Consider the following 15,071-nt stretch of genomic DNA (forward strand, 5'->3'; position numbering starts at 1 on the left):
AATTCTCTGCGACAACAGAGTGATCAAATTAACAGAGCACATCTGTATTAGCCCATTTTAGCAAAGGATTATAAAAAATGCTACTGTGATCACAGCATCTTAAAATAGATCAACTTACCTCCCGACCCGACAAGCATAAAAAGCCACCTGTTCCTAGTTCTCTACATTTTCATTATTAGAAGAATGTCACACCTATCATGGTGAATATGAGAGCTTTCAAGGGATTCACTGTTTTCATTTATGGAAATATAAAGCGGGGTCCAAAATTATTGGATCCCTTGATAAAGATGAGCAAAAAAGACTAAAATAAATTATACAAATACTGTGCTACACTATATGGCCAAAAGTATATGGACACCCCTTCAAATTAGTGGATTTGGCTATTTCAGCTACACCCGTTGCTGACAGGTGTATAAAATCGAGCACACAGCCATGCAATCTCCATTGCAAACATTGGCAGTAGAATGGCTTGTGCTGAAGAGCTCAGTGACTTTCAACATAGCACCGTCATAGGATGCCACCTTTCCAACAAGTCAGTTCGTCAAATGTCTGCCCTGCTAGAGCTGCCCCGGTCAACTGTAAGTGCTGTTGTTGTGAAGTGGAAACGTCTAGGAGCAACAACGGCTCAGCCGTGAAGTGGTAGGCCACACAAGCTCACAGAACGGGACCGCCGAGTGCTGAAGCGTGTAGTGCGTAAAAATCGCCTGTCCTCGTTTGAGACACTCACTGCCGAGTTCCAAACTGCCTCTGGAAGCAACATCAGCACAATAACTGTTTGTCAGGAGCAATGTTACCGCTAATCTTTTCCAGCACTGAGCAAATTTCAAGTCTTGTGAGCGCGAACTTCCAGCGAGCATTTACTGTGAACACTGAGGCTGTACCCACTTTAAGTTACAGTTTTAACAGTGGCCAAGTGGGCTACTGTGGCTATTTGATCATAATGTAGACCTACCAGAGTGGCCTACCATCAAAAACAATGGAGGAAAATGCATCCCATAACATTTTAACATGGAAATAACGGTTATATCATTCAGCCTACAGTAGCAGCTAATGTGTGGTGTTCAATGTAGGCCTACATTCCATGAGACTTTTGGGAAAAAACATGCAGGGCTTGACATTAACCTGTTTATCCACTTGTCCTTCAGACAAGGAGGTGACTGAAAATACTGTTTCAAGTTTCAAGTTTTAATGTCACATGCACAAGTACAGTGAAATGCCTTTCTTGCAAATGCAAAACCCAACAATGCTATAATCAATAACAATGTATTACTATATGAAATACACAATAAAGTAATTAAGTAAGCATACTATATACAGGAAATATTTTTTTAAAAAGTCAATTCCAATACCCTATTTACATGTGCAGGGATACTGGTGTGATGGAGGTAGATGTGTATAGGGGTAAGGTGACTAGGCAACAGGATAAAAGATAAACAGAGTAGCAGCAGCTTGTATGTCAGTGAGTGGGTGTGTAGAGTCAGTATAAATATATGTGCATATTATGTGTGAGTGAGTAAATGATGTAGTGAGTGTTTGTGTGTGTGTTGGAGTGACAGTGTGTGTGAGTGTGTAGGGCCCTGTGAGTGTGGATGAGTGTGCATGTGAGTGTTCCAATGACTGGAACGAACTGCAAAAATCTCTGAAGCTGGAGACTCTTATCTCCCTCACTAACTTTAAGCGTCAGTTGTCAGAGCAGCTTACCGATCACTGCACCTGTACACAGCCATTCTGAAATTAGCCCACCCAACTACCTCATCCCCATATTGTCATTTATTTTGCTAATTTGCACCCCAGTATCTCTATTTGCACATCATCTTTTGCACATCTATCATTCCAGTGTTCATAAGAAATTGTAACTATTTTGCACTATGGCCTATTTATTGCCTTACCTCCATAACTTACTACATTCGCACACACTGTATATATATTTTCTGTTGTATTTTTGACTTTATGTTTTGTTTACCCCATATGTAACTCTGTGTTGTTGTTTTTATCGCACTGCTTTGCTTTATCTTGGCCAGGTCGCAGTTGTAAATGAGAACTTGTTCTCAACTGGCTTACCTGGTTAAATAAAGGTGAAATTAAAAATAAAATAAAAAATAGAGACAGTGCAAATACTGAAATAAAAGGTCAATAAAGAAACAAGGAAAACCTGTGCTGTTTGATGCAAGAAATCACTTTACAAAATAAAATGCATTATTATTCTCATACCATTATTACAGAGGATCAGACAAATTATGCTACCCTCTGCCTATTGGCTACTTAGCTTATTCAAGCCTGTCTCAAAATACAACACTGCCTCTTTAAGACCAAATAAAAACTCTTTACCCGACTGGCTTTTCAAAGATGTCTAGAAATGTATACATTTTGTGCTCTTGTAGGAAGCAATCACCCCCCCCTATTGCTGACTATAAATGATCTAAAACTGGGCTAATAACTCACTAACTAGCAAAGGATATGAACAAAATGTTCACATGTATTTGTATTTGTATTTGTATTTATTATGGATCCCCATTAGCTGCTGCCAAAGCAGTGGCTACATTCAGCTCTTGCTTTGATCCCAAAAGAAATGCATCTACTCAAGACCGCTCATGCTGTAAACACAGTCCAGTTCAAAGTAAATGGCACAGATCCATATACTGTATGGCAATGGTCTATTTGCATATAGGCCTACTGCACCTCTGGTTGTTTATGCCACACTGGTCTGTGTGGCGTACGGGCTGAGTAGTGCCTGTCAATGTAATAGAATCCTACTCCGATGCGTTCTGCCTAAAACAAAATCTCTTGCATAGTTCGTTTTGTTTCGGCATGTTGCATTGAAAGTGGCTAATATTGCGTTGATTCGATCACAATTGCCACAGTAAAAGGGAAACGTTGATAGTGTTAACAGGGGAATCTCTAGAACAGTGGTCACCAACCTTTTCTGAGTCAAGATCACTTTCTGAGTCAAAATGCAAGCCGAGATCTACCGCCAATGCATTGTTGTTCGGGCCATTTCTTTCAATTATATTACAAAGTTTGAGGTAGGCTATATGACCACACCGCTAATAGATCCGTTGTTGTATTACTTGTGAGGCACAGCTGAGTGAGCATACAGTTAAATCATTTGCTTTTTATTGTACCGGGCTGATGGTGCCTGCATCTGATGGTCAGTCTCAGCAAGGGAGAGAGCAGCAGACTGAGGGTCCGCCTCAACATCCCTCTGCTCTCCCTTTCCTCCACTGCCTCTCAACATCCCTCTGCTCTCCCTTTCCTCCACTGCCTCTCAACATCCCTCTGCTCTCCCTTTCCTCCACTGCCTCTCAACATCCCTCTGCTCTCCCTTTCCTCCACTGCCTCTCAACATCCCTCTGCTCTCCCTTTCCTCCACTGCCTCTCAACATCCCTCTGCTCTCCCTTTCCTCCACTGCCTCTCAACATCCCTCTGCTCTCCCTTTCCTCCACTGCCTCTCAACATCCCTCTGCTCTCCCTTTCCTCCACTGCCTCTCAACATCCCTCTGCTCTCCCTTTCCTCCACTGCCTCTCAACATCCCTCTGCTCTCCCTTTCCTCCACTGCCTCTCAACATCCCTCCGCTCTCCCTTTCCTCCACTGCCTCTCAACATCCCTCCGCTCTCCCTTTCCTCCACTGCCTCTCAACATCCCTCTGCTCTCCCTTTCCTCCACTGCCTCTCAACATCCCTCTGCTCTCCCTTTCCTCCACTGACACTGACCAAAAAGCTGATGGCGAAACTCAAGTCGCACCGCATTATTTCTGCCTCATGCACAAATTCATGTTGTTACTCCTATGAACAGAGAAAGTGAAATATTCCTCGATATTAAAAAAGACCCAAGCCACTAATAATAACAACAACAACACAAGCCTATAGATACACTTTCCTACTCATTCATTACTGCTGCAGTGCTTGTTGTAGCGCTGAGTGGAAATAGGAAGAATGCGCATTTTATGGCTTATAAAAGTGTTGAATACAAAGTGTTGACAGCGCTGAGTAAGAACTTAAACATGAACTCACTCATAGAAACAGCAGCTCTTTGCTCTATTCGTTGACAGTCTCTCTCTAGTCATGGTTTTAAACGTTTTGAAATCTCACAGTATCAACTTTGCTGTAGCTTTCTTTTATGCCTGCTACGTTACTGCAGACACGGTCATCTGAGCCATCCGATTGGCCAGCGGTAGGCCTATAGTGCACTTGATTTGCTCTCCGGGCCCGCCGGGAAGGCAGAGTTTGTACCTGCTATACACATGAAGTGGTTCAAAATGGCAACAGTTGGCCTACCTTGCGGCAGGGCAGATGAATCGGGTGCACCTACTGCCAACAGCAGGAGACAAATAAATAAAACATAGGAACACAAGGCTTTGTCGTTTGGTTTTTACAGAAATGTTTGACGATCGACTAGGAACGCCTTGAAGATCGACCGGTTGGTGACCACTGCTCTAGAAAGTGAAGTTCAATCTCGTGCTTCTCTCTGTGGGCTTCACTCTCACACGTGAGCAGCTTAGAGGGAACATCGGTCAGGAGCTTCGTGAAATGGGTTTCCATGGCCGAGCAGCCGCACACAAGCCTAAGATCACCATGCGCAATGCCAAGTGTCGGCTGGAGTGGTGTAAAGCTTGCCGCCATTGGAATCTGGAGCAGTGGAAATGCGTTCTCTGGAGTGATGAATCACGCTTAACCATCTGGCAGTCCGACGGACGAATCTGGATTTGGTGGATGCCAGGAGAACGCTACCTGCCCCAATGCACAATGCATACTGTTAAGTTTGGTGGAGGAGGAATAATGGCCTGGGGCTGTTTTTCATGGTTCGAGCTAGACCCCTTAGTTCCAGTGAAGGGAAGTCTTCAAACGAGCTCCTGCCTGAATCCGTCTGACATGCAGTCAACAAACACCATAGCATTAACATAACATAACCTACATTGTTACCCAACAGATACTAATCTGTGTCAATGCTTTTGTCACCATTCGTGTTTTTCCATAGGCCTCCCTCCCTGCAATCAGCCATTCAATCGATGAGGCTGCTATGCAGAGTGGTTGTAGCGTAATGCCGGTGTGACAAAATGAACCCCTGCCAGGCGGTGGCCTGATTCCGTCTGACGCCCCCAGTGGAAGTGTCTCTTGGCGGGCTTCTCACACCACTCTGGAGTGGCATCTCTGCTGGTGCTAACCACTTTCACTGGGGCATATTTAGAGATTCATTTCCCACTGATTAAATCACCCACTCAGCCCCACTGGAAAATGCATTTCCACATCGGTTCACAATTTTCACAGTTTAAAAACCACCTGTCAAAATAGAGTCGTTTCCTTTGCCTCCGGGTCACTCTGAAAGAGACGATTACCTATATGACTTGAGTTAGAGAAGCTGAGGAGAGATGAGAATGTTAAAGTGCCTTGAAAAAGCTTGTTCATTTTTATATTTTACATAACGAGCATCGCTCTTTGTGAGTGTATTGTGAGTAGAAACATGTTTGGTAAGTGCTAATATGTTTTACTCTACATCTCTATCTACTGTATTTGACATTTGACTCTTATGGTGAATATTAGAATATTATACATTGTTTCTTATGGTGAATTATATTGTTATATCAGGAGTTTAACTGCCATAAATGTTATTCATGTCATTATTAATGTTATTCATGTCATTATTAATAGGTTTTACATAATATCATTATTATTTGTACAACTTGTATTTTTGAATATTGATTTTGCTTGTATTTATGTGATAGGAACTATCTGCACATTCTATGTTGTGTTGGGACGCTTTTAGTGGTGACAAGTTCCAGACATCGCGGTAAAGTAGCGGCGGTAAAGTTTAGTACTCTGAAAGATAAGTTAAATTAACGACGTGTTTATTTACAAGTATTCTTGTTTCTAAGTGGACCCATTTCCCTCTCAGTTGTGTGCAGCCAGCGAGGTATGTTCATTATGTTAATTATTTGTCGCGCATATTTACGTGCAAGGTTTCTGTAACGTGAACGCCAACTTGTTTTTTGTGCATGTGTTGAAATGTATTTAAACAGTTCGACGGTGGATTGATGACGGTGGAGAATTTAGTAGAAGAATAAATCCATCAGTAACCAGAACAGCGGCGTTGTGTATTTCCTGGAGGGAGTGATAGTCGAACTCGAGTCTGCGTGATCGTTTCCTGACCTGCTCTGCAAGACGGCTCGTCAAGACGGACTCACAGATAAGCCACTGTTCAGTGTTAAAGGACTCACACAAGTTCATCCGTTTTTTTTTCATGAAGACGTCCGTAAGTCAGACACTTAAGTTTGTGTTCTGAAAAGGTGACACAAGGATTGGAAAATATAAAGGACTTCAAAGGGCTGTGTGTAGCCAAGTAACATAACAGTGTGTAACAAGATATTAAGAGACATTAATGTAAGTGATTTAGCGATATTGATAATTCTTTATTTCATTGAATATAAGTCATTGATTTACTTAAGAAGAGGATTTATGTTTGTGCATTTAAGAAAGCTGTTATTTTGAGTGATTCTGCAACATTTCAAAATCTTTACAATGCCTGCCTTTATTCTGAAGGGTTAATTTCAAAGACAATAACTTAACTTGGCATATTCTATTCTCTTGAGTATTTCTTTTTGTAAAATGTTTGTTGTAAACTCTACTGTTTATTTAAGACAACTGTCTTGTGTACAGGTTACTTTCAAATAAGTTAATATGTCACATAGAAGTAAAGAGAGTCAGTGTAAAGGATCACTCGTAGAGCCAGTAGAAGAGACAGAGCAGACAGATGAGTCTAGGGTTGTACAAGAAGCAGTACAGTCTGAAGAGCCTCGACGAAGTGGAAGAGCCCGTACATTAACGGAAAAGGGAAAAGAATTTCAGAAAGAAAAAACAAAAGAACTACTAATTCGCTTTGACAGCATTTATGAACGCTGGAAAGTTTTAACTAAGGTGGCTAAGAAATCAGTTACAAAACAAGATCCAAGTAACATCCTACACGAACACAGCAGCACTATTCAAAGAGAGTTATCTGAACTGAATAATGTTTATGAAGAATATCGCAGGATTGACAGCCCAGCTCACGAAATGCGCCGCAAGCTGGATAAATGTATATCAGTCACCAAGATTGTTGTACACAACGCGCAATCTCAAATTCAAGGAACAAAGGAGGAACTGATTTGGCCGGATGCAAGCTCTGTATTCGCATCTACGATTTCCAGTGTGTCATCTCCAGACTTTAAGTCTTCTAAGGCCACTTCCATTCGCTCTAATGTATCCTCAGTTAAACGACAAGAAGCCGCTGCTGAGTATGCAGCCACAAGGGCTGTGTTGAAGATTATGGCTGAGCAAGAGTGCCACCAAGAGAAACTCCAAAGACTTGAAGTTGAGGACAAGAAGATAGTTGCAGAGCAAGAAGTAGCTGCAGTAACTCGTCGTCTTCAAGGCGAAAGAGGAGACTGAACGTAAGATAGAAAAGGAGAGACAAGAAGCTTTGCTCTTAAAGAAACAGCAAGAAGAGAATGCTGCAAGGAAAAGATCTGTAGAAGACTTAAAAAGAGAGCTTGGACGTTTAGAGGAGATAAAAAGACTGAACGCGGCCAGAGCAAGGCTTCAAGTCTATGACGAAAATGAGTTGTATCCAGACCAAAGGCTTACTCCACATAAGTCTGAGCTGCCTACATTTGAGCAACCAATTGATCAGGTGAATCCTGTGTATCAGCACCCACAACCACTAAGGGATGTGGCTCCAAGAAGTGTGCTTCAAAACGACACAAGAGAGCTTGTGAAAGTCCTGGCTGAGGCTATATCAGCAAATAGGCTTCCCATTCCAGAGCCTACAATTTTTAGTGGGGATCCACTCAAGTTTAACCATTGGAAGTCTTCCTTTCAGACACTGATTGAGAGAAAAAATATTCCAGCTGCAGAGAAAATCTTCTTCCTTCAGAAATATGTGGGAGGAGCAGCTAAAGAAGCAGTAGAAGGTTATTTTCTGATCGATTCAGAAGATTCATATCATGCAGCATGGGACCTGCTCAAGGAACGTTATGGTGAGCCGTTTGTGATTGCCAAGGCCTTCCGAGACAAATTACATGCTTGGCCAAAACTAGCTCCTAAGGAGAGTGCAGACTTAAGAAAATTTGTAGACTTTCTACGTAGTTGTGAATTCGCTATTGCTCACAATGAGAGTCTAAAGGTTCTTAATGATGATATTGAGAATCAAAAACTAGCTGCCAAACTACCCGACTGGTTAAGTAGCAGATGGAACCGAAGGGCCACACAATACCAACTGGAACACAGAAGGTTCCCAAGCTTTAACTATTTTGTGACATTCCTGTCGATGGAAGCTAGTATTGCGTGCAACCCTATAACATCCTACAACGCATTACGACAAAGTGAACCTGATAAAGCAAAGATCAAGAACCAAACTGTAGGTGCCAAGATCTTCACAACTAACATCAGTGAGAGAAACATAGTCACATGTGTGTTATGTAAGAAATTAGGACACAGTTTACACAAGTGCTTCAAATTCATTGAAAGGACAGTCGCCGAACGAGTCAAGTTCATTCAGAATGAAAGACTGTGCTTCGGATGTTTAAGTCCTGGCCATCAATCCAAGAGCTGCAGTAGCCGGATGGTCTGTGACACCTGCTCAAAACGTCATCCCACATGCCTACACGAAGATCGCTCAAAACAAGAACCAAAAGGGGAAACATCTAAAGACATAAGTTATGGCAAGGAAAGAAAGCTACTGTCAACACAAGAGGTTATCAAGGAAACCACATCCAACAGAGTTGTGCAAGATGGCAATACTACACAGACTTCAGCGATAGTACCTGTCTATGTGTCAACACAAAGTGATTCAAGTAAGGAAGTTCTTGTCTATGCTCTGCTAGATTCACAAAGTGATTCTTCCTTCATTCTTGAGGAAGTAGCAAACATTCTAGATATGAACACGGAACAAGTGAAGCTGAAACTATCTACAATGTCGTCAAAAAGGACAATTGTACCCTGTAAAAGACTCAAATACCTACAAATAAGAGGTCTATTCTCCTCTAAGAAGATCACAGTGCCAACAACGTACACTCGTGAATTTATCCCTGCCAATCGGACACACATTCCAACTTCAGAGACCGCTAAAGCATGGCCTCATTTGGAGCATCTTGCAGAACACATTGCACCGCCAAAGGAATGTGAAATTGGTCTGCTAATCGGATACAATTGCCCACAAGCGCTAATGTCCAGAGAAGTCGTATGTGGAGAAGAAAACGAACCCTTTGCTCAGAGAACTGATCTAGGTTGGAGCATAGTGAGTTATGGTGACCCACAAGAGCACTACAGTGATGCAATTGGAGTAAGTCACTGCATCATTGTAAGGAAAGTGACACCTGAACCCAAACCAACAATCAAGCTCAAAGGTGAAGTTCACTATGTTTGCAAGACTCAGATCAAGGAAATGATCAGTCCAAATGATGTAATTAAGGTACTAGAATCTGATTTCAGTGAAAGAGTTGAAGAAGATGCAACCGTCTCTCAGGAAGATCTCCACTTCTTGACTAAGCTGAGAGATGAAATCAAACACAAACAAGATGGTCATTATGAAATGCCCTTACCTTTCAAACAAGACAGACCAAATCTACCCAATAATAAGTCATGTTCTGTTCAGCGTCTAAGAGGCTTGGAACGAAGGCTCAAGGGAGACCAGAAATACTGCTCAGACTACATGAACTTCATGAAAGATATCATTGCTCGTGGTGATGCTGAGAAGGTTCCCGAAAAGGAACTCAACAATCATCCAGCCTGGTATATTCCCCACCACGGGGTATACCACCCTCAAAAGCCTGGGAAGATACGCGTCGTCTTCGATTGCTCAGCAAGATTCCAAGACACGTCATTGAATGACCACCTTCTTACTGGGCCAGAGCTCACAAATACCTTGGTGGGAGTTCTCTGCAGGTTTCGCAAGGGCCCAATTGCTATTATGTGTGATGTGGAGCGAATGTTCCATCAGTTCCATGTAAGACCGGAAGACCAAGACTACCTGAGGTTCTTATGGTGGGAGAATGGTGACCTGATGTCTCCGCCATCAACTTTCCGGATGAAAGTCCATCTGTTTGGGGCAGCCTCCTCACCCGGCTGTGCCAATTTTGGTCTCAAACATCTAGCCGCTAAAGGTCAGGATCAATTTAACCAAAACGCTGTTAAATTCATCCAAAGGAATTTTATGTTGACGATGGACTGGTGAGTGTAACGTCTGATGCTGAGGCAATTTAACTCATCAAGGAAGCAAGAGGTCTTTGCAGCACAGGCAAGCTAAGACTACATAAGTTCGTCTCCAACAGCAAGCATGTATTGAAATCAATACCAAAGGAAGAGTGCGCTGAAAGTGTCAAAAACCTTGATATGGCTTTGGGAGAGCCACTCATGGAAAGAGCTCTCGGAGTGCAATGGTGCGTGTCCTCTGATGACTTTCAGCTCAGAGTTACAGTCAAGGAACACCCGTTGACCAGAAGAGGAGTGCTATCAACAGTAGCTTCCATCTACGACCCATTGGGGTTCGTAGCCCCATTCATTCTCCTAGGAAAGCAGATATTGCAACAACTGTGTCGAGACAAGGCCGGTTGGGATGAACCACTCTCAGAGGAGCTCAAGACACAGTGGGAATCTTGGCTACAAGATCTACAAAACTTGTCTAATGTAAGGATCAGAAGGTGCTATATTCCAGCAAACTTCATAGATGTCAAACAGTACGAGCTTCACCACTTCTCAGATGTCAGCGTCACAGGCTATGGGGAGTGTACTTATCTCAGAACAATCAACACCAATGGGGATGTCCATTGTTCGTCAGTCATGGGGAAAGCACGTGTTGCCCCCACCAAAGTGACCACAATACCACGCCTTGAGTTATCTGCAGCAGTGGTAGCAGCAAGGACAAGTGTTGTGCTCAGAAAGGAGCTCGAAATAGATGGTCTTCAAGAACATTTTTGGACAGACTCAAAGGTTGTCCTTGGATATATAAACAATGATGCAAGACGATTCCACGTCTTTGTGGCTAACAGAATCCAAAGAATCAAGTCCACTACAGATTCAAATCAATGGAGATTAGCAAGAGTAGCACAGGTGTACCCTAGCACTGATGGAAGAGTCAGAAAGGTAAAACTGTTAATTAGTGACTCAACCTTAGATAACCAGGGAAAACGCACTACAAAGCCAGTCTATCTTGACAGGCCTGTATACAAGACAGTTTTACTGCTTGAAGCAGAATGAATGTTATGGGTATTTTGTGAGGTGAAATCCCAAAGGATGTGATTTGGTGGGAGTTTAACTGCCATAAATGTTATTCATGTCATTATTAATGTTATTCATGTCATTATTAATAGGTTTTACATAATATCATTATTATTTGTACAACTTGTATTTTTGAATATTGATTTTGCTTGTATTTATGTGATAGGAACTATCTGCACATTCTATGTTGTGTTGGGACGCTTTTAGTGGTGACAAGTTCCAGACATCGCGGTAAAGTAGCGGCGGTAAAGTTTAGTACTCTGAAAGATAAGTTAAATTAACGACGTGTTTATTTACAAGTATTCTTGTTTCTAAGTGGACCCATTTCCCTCTCAGTTGTGTGCAGCCAGCGAGGTATGTTCATTATGTTAATTATTTGTCGCGCATATTTACGTGCAAGGTTTCTGTAACGTGAACGCCAACTTGTTTTTTGTGCATGTGTTGAAATGTATTTAAACAGTTCGACGGTGGATTGATGACGGTGGAGAATTTAGTAGAAGAATAAATCCATCAGTAACCAGAACAGCGGCGTCGTGTATTTCCTGGAGGGAGTGATAAGGAGAATATTAGACATTGTTTCAACACCAGGACCATCTCTGTTGTTGTTGACTTATTTCTAAACTGGTAAAACCCCAAAACACGTCCTCATCTCAAAACACTTATTGTGAGACGTGAAATTCATCTAAATTTTGAGACTGAAAAAAACGTTTTGTGACAAGTTTGTTACAGCACTTTGTGACAAATCAATTTGTGAAATCCACTATACAACAAGAGATAGATTGATTGGCTTATTACAGATTTACAGATTAAGGTTTGACTTTCCGGGCATGAATGACAACTCTTTTTATTGATTGATTGATTGATTAATTGATTGATGAGAGAGGAAAGTACATATGGGAATCAGACGCTCTCAGTTCTTCAGTTCTGTGGCCTCCAGTCATGAAGCCTGTCCTGGGATGTCCTGATATGTGGGCCAATCCAAAGGATCTCTGACCGCTCTAATGCTCCACAGATGGACAGTGTTTATGACGACTATCTAGGATGAGTGAACACCCATCCATCCCCAATGATAAGGCAACTACATTTCACCATCTCTCTACCTCATGTAGGTCATTATCCCAGACATGTGCATTGTGCACATGCAGTATAATGTCCCTTCATTAGACTAGAATAGTCACATTACCCATAATAACCTTCTGTTCTGCAGTAGTTTTCTTTGCTTGCCTTATATTTTTCCCACTGCCTAATCTGTTCTCCTTCTCTCTCTTCTCTTTACCATATTTCAGAGAGGACCACCAGCCACTGAACTATGAATGCTGATCACAATGATCTCCTCCCTCCAGTGCCAGACAATGAGAGATCCTAGGCTGAGGGGGGTTCTGTCCCGCCCCCTCTTCGTACTGCTTTTGGCCCTCCAGATCCTGGCAGTGGCCGGCCTGGTGCGCGCCCAGACCTGCCCATCTGTCTGCTCCTGCAGCAACCAGTTCAGCAAGGTGATCTGCACCCGCCGGAGCCTGCGCGACGTCCCCGACGGCATCTCCACCAACACGCGTTACCTGAACCTGCAGGACAACCTCATCCAGGTGATCAAGGTGGACAGCTTCAAGCACCTGCGGCACCTGGAGATCCTGCAGCTGAGCAAGAACCACATTCGCAACATCGAGATCGGCGCCTTCAACGGCCTGGCCAGTCTCAACACCCTGGAGCTGTTCGACAACCGCCTCACCACCATCCCCAACGGCGCCTTCGAGTACCTCTCCAAGCTCAAGGAGCTGTGGCTGAGGAACAACCCCATCGAGAGCATCCCGTCGTACGCCTTCAACCGGGTCCCATCGCTGCGAAGACTGGACCTGGGAGAGCTCAAGCGGCTCTCCTACATCTCCGACGGAGCCTTCCAGGACCTCAGCAACCTACGCTACCTGAACCTGGGCATGTGCAACCTCAAGGAGATCCCCAACATCCTACCCTTGGTCAGACTGGAGGAGCTGGAGATGTCTGGAAACCAGATCTCTGTCATAGGGCCTGGCTCTTTCGCAGGGCTGGCAAACTTGCAGAAGCTGTGGATGATGCACGCTCAGATCCAGACCATTGAGAGGAACTCCTTCGACGACCTCCAGTCCCTGGTGGAGCTCAACCTGGCCCACAACAACCTCACCCTGCTGCCCCACGACCTCTTCACCCCCCTGCACCGCCTGGAGAGAGTCCATCTGCACCATAACCCCTGGAACTGTAACTGTGACATTCTGTGGCTTAGCTGGTGGCTGAAGGAGACTGTGCCTGCCAACACCAGCTGCTGTGCCCGCTGCCACACCCCAGCCAGCTACAGGGGTCGCTACATCGGCGAGCTGGAGCACGGCTACTTCCAGTGCGACGTGCCCGTCATCGTGGAGCCGCCGGCGGACCGCAACGTCACAGAGGGCATGGCGGCGGAGCTCAAGTGCAGGACGAGCTCGTTGACCGCGGTCAGCTGGCTCACCCCCAACGGGTCGCTGGTGACCCACGGGGCGTACAAGGTGCGCCTGGCCGTCCTCAACGACGGGACGTTGAACTTCACTACCGTCACCATGCAGGACACAGGGACTTACACCTGCATGGTGAGCAACACGGCAGGCAACATCTCCGCCTCGGCCGTGCTCAACGTCACCTCGGTGGAGAACAGCGGCGTCACCTACTTCACCACAGTCACCGTGGAGACCACAGAGACAGTAGATGACAGCCAGACTCCTGCTCTTCCCCCGATTGGCTGGGTATCATCTTCAACCACCAGGGGGCCTCTGGTCCAGACCAGGACCACAGAGCGGACCTACACCGTCTCTGTTCTGGACCTGGACGGGGAGGGGGACCGCGGCCTGGAGGAGGTGATGAAGACCACCAAGATCATCATCGGCTGCTTCGTGGCCATCACGCTCATGGCCGCCGTCTTGCTGGTCATTTTCTACAAGATGAGGAAGCAGAACCACCAGCAGGACCCCGACGGCCCCGCCTCCTCCATGGAGGTCATCACAGTGGAGGAGGAGCTAGCCGGGGTCGCTGCCATGGAGACACACTTACACCTGCCCCCATTGGAGCATTACAACCATTACAACACTTACAGGAGCACCTACCACCACTCCCACACACAGGAACCTTTACTGATTCAAGCCAGCTCAAAAGACAATGTGCAAGAGACCCAAATTTGATTCAGATTCGTTAGAGGAATCCGATATCAGCTATCTCATACAGGAAGTATCATGGACAGAATGGTAAGGATTAGTGTGGGGATGACTTGACACTGACTTGACTGATGATGTTAAGGATCAAATGTATCAACATCTTTGAAAATGGGTGTGCTATTTCAAAAAGTGTCTTTACAAAACAGAAATTATTTATTTAAAAAATATATGTCTAGTTGCTAAATCAAGAAAAACAAATCTGAATGAGCTTTTTAGCTCCTTTTTTATTTAACCTCTGTGTGATGTTGGGGGAAGAATGGTTCACTGCAAACTCATCTACTCAAATTAATTCTCTATATTCAATCCATGTTCGGACCCTTTCCAAATATGAGTGCACCAACGGAATAGAATAACACAGATTTAATTTGATGATAGGGCTAATTCAGATGAAAATATACTACTGCCTTGTTTGATCATATTTATTTGTTTTTGAAGGTCATTATAATATCCCAGATGCCCTGGTGTTTCCTTATTCCTTTGGATATATTCACAGCCCTCGCAGCATATTAGCACAGCTACATAAATAAAACAGATGAAGACGGAGCATACTCATATTATATCATACTCTTCCTGCCACTCAAATTAGATGAGATACAGATGTTGTCATGACTTG

At 44.0% G+C, this 15,071-nt stretch overlaps 1 protein-coding gene across 1 annotated transcript; it reads left to right on the plus strand.

Annotated features, from left to right (window-relative positions):
- Positions 1 to 12,324: 12,324 nt before the first annotated feature.
- On the plus strand, positions 12,325 to 14,843 carry LOC311125621 (leucine-rich repeat-containing protein 4C-like). Its single transcript, XM_084199648.1, has 2 exons — positions 12,325 to 12,351; positions 12,533 to 14,843. Exon 2 carries the CDS (start codon positions 12,560 to 12,562, stop codon positions 14,423 to 14,425), a length of 1,866 nt encoding a protein of 621 aa, XP_084055774.1. The 5' UTR covers positions 12,325 to 12,351; positions 12,533 to 12,559; the 3' UTR covers positions 14,426 to 14,843.
- Positions 14,844 to 15,071: the final 228 nt, after the last annotated feature.

The sequence above is a fragment of the Coregonus lavaretus genome (assembly GCF_964263955.1).
Source record: "Coregonus lavaretus genome assembly, contig: HAP1_SCAFFOLD_227, whole genome shotgun sequence".
Classification (NCBI taxonomy): domain Eukaryota; kingdom Metazoa; phylum Chordata; class Actinopteri; order Salmoniformes; family Salmonidae; genus Coregonus; species Coregonus lavaretus.

What these genes read in the sequence shown, in the direction of transcription:
- LOC311125621 (XM_084199648.1), top strand. Translation starts at nt 12,560, where the DNA reads ATGCTGATCACAATGATCTCCTCCCTCCAGTGCCAGACAATGAGAGAT.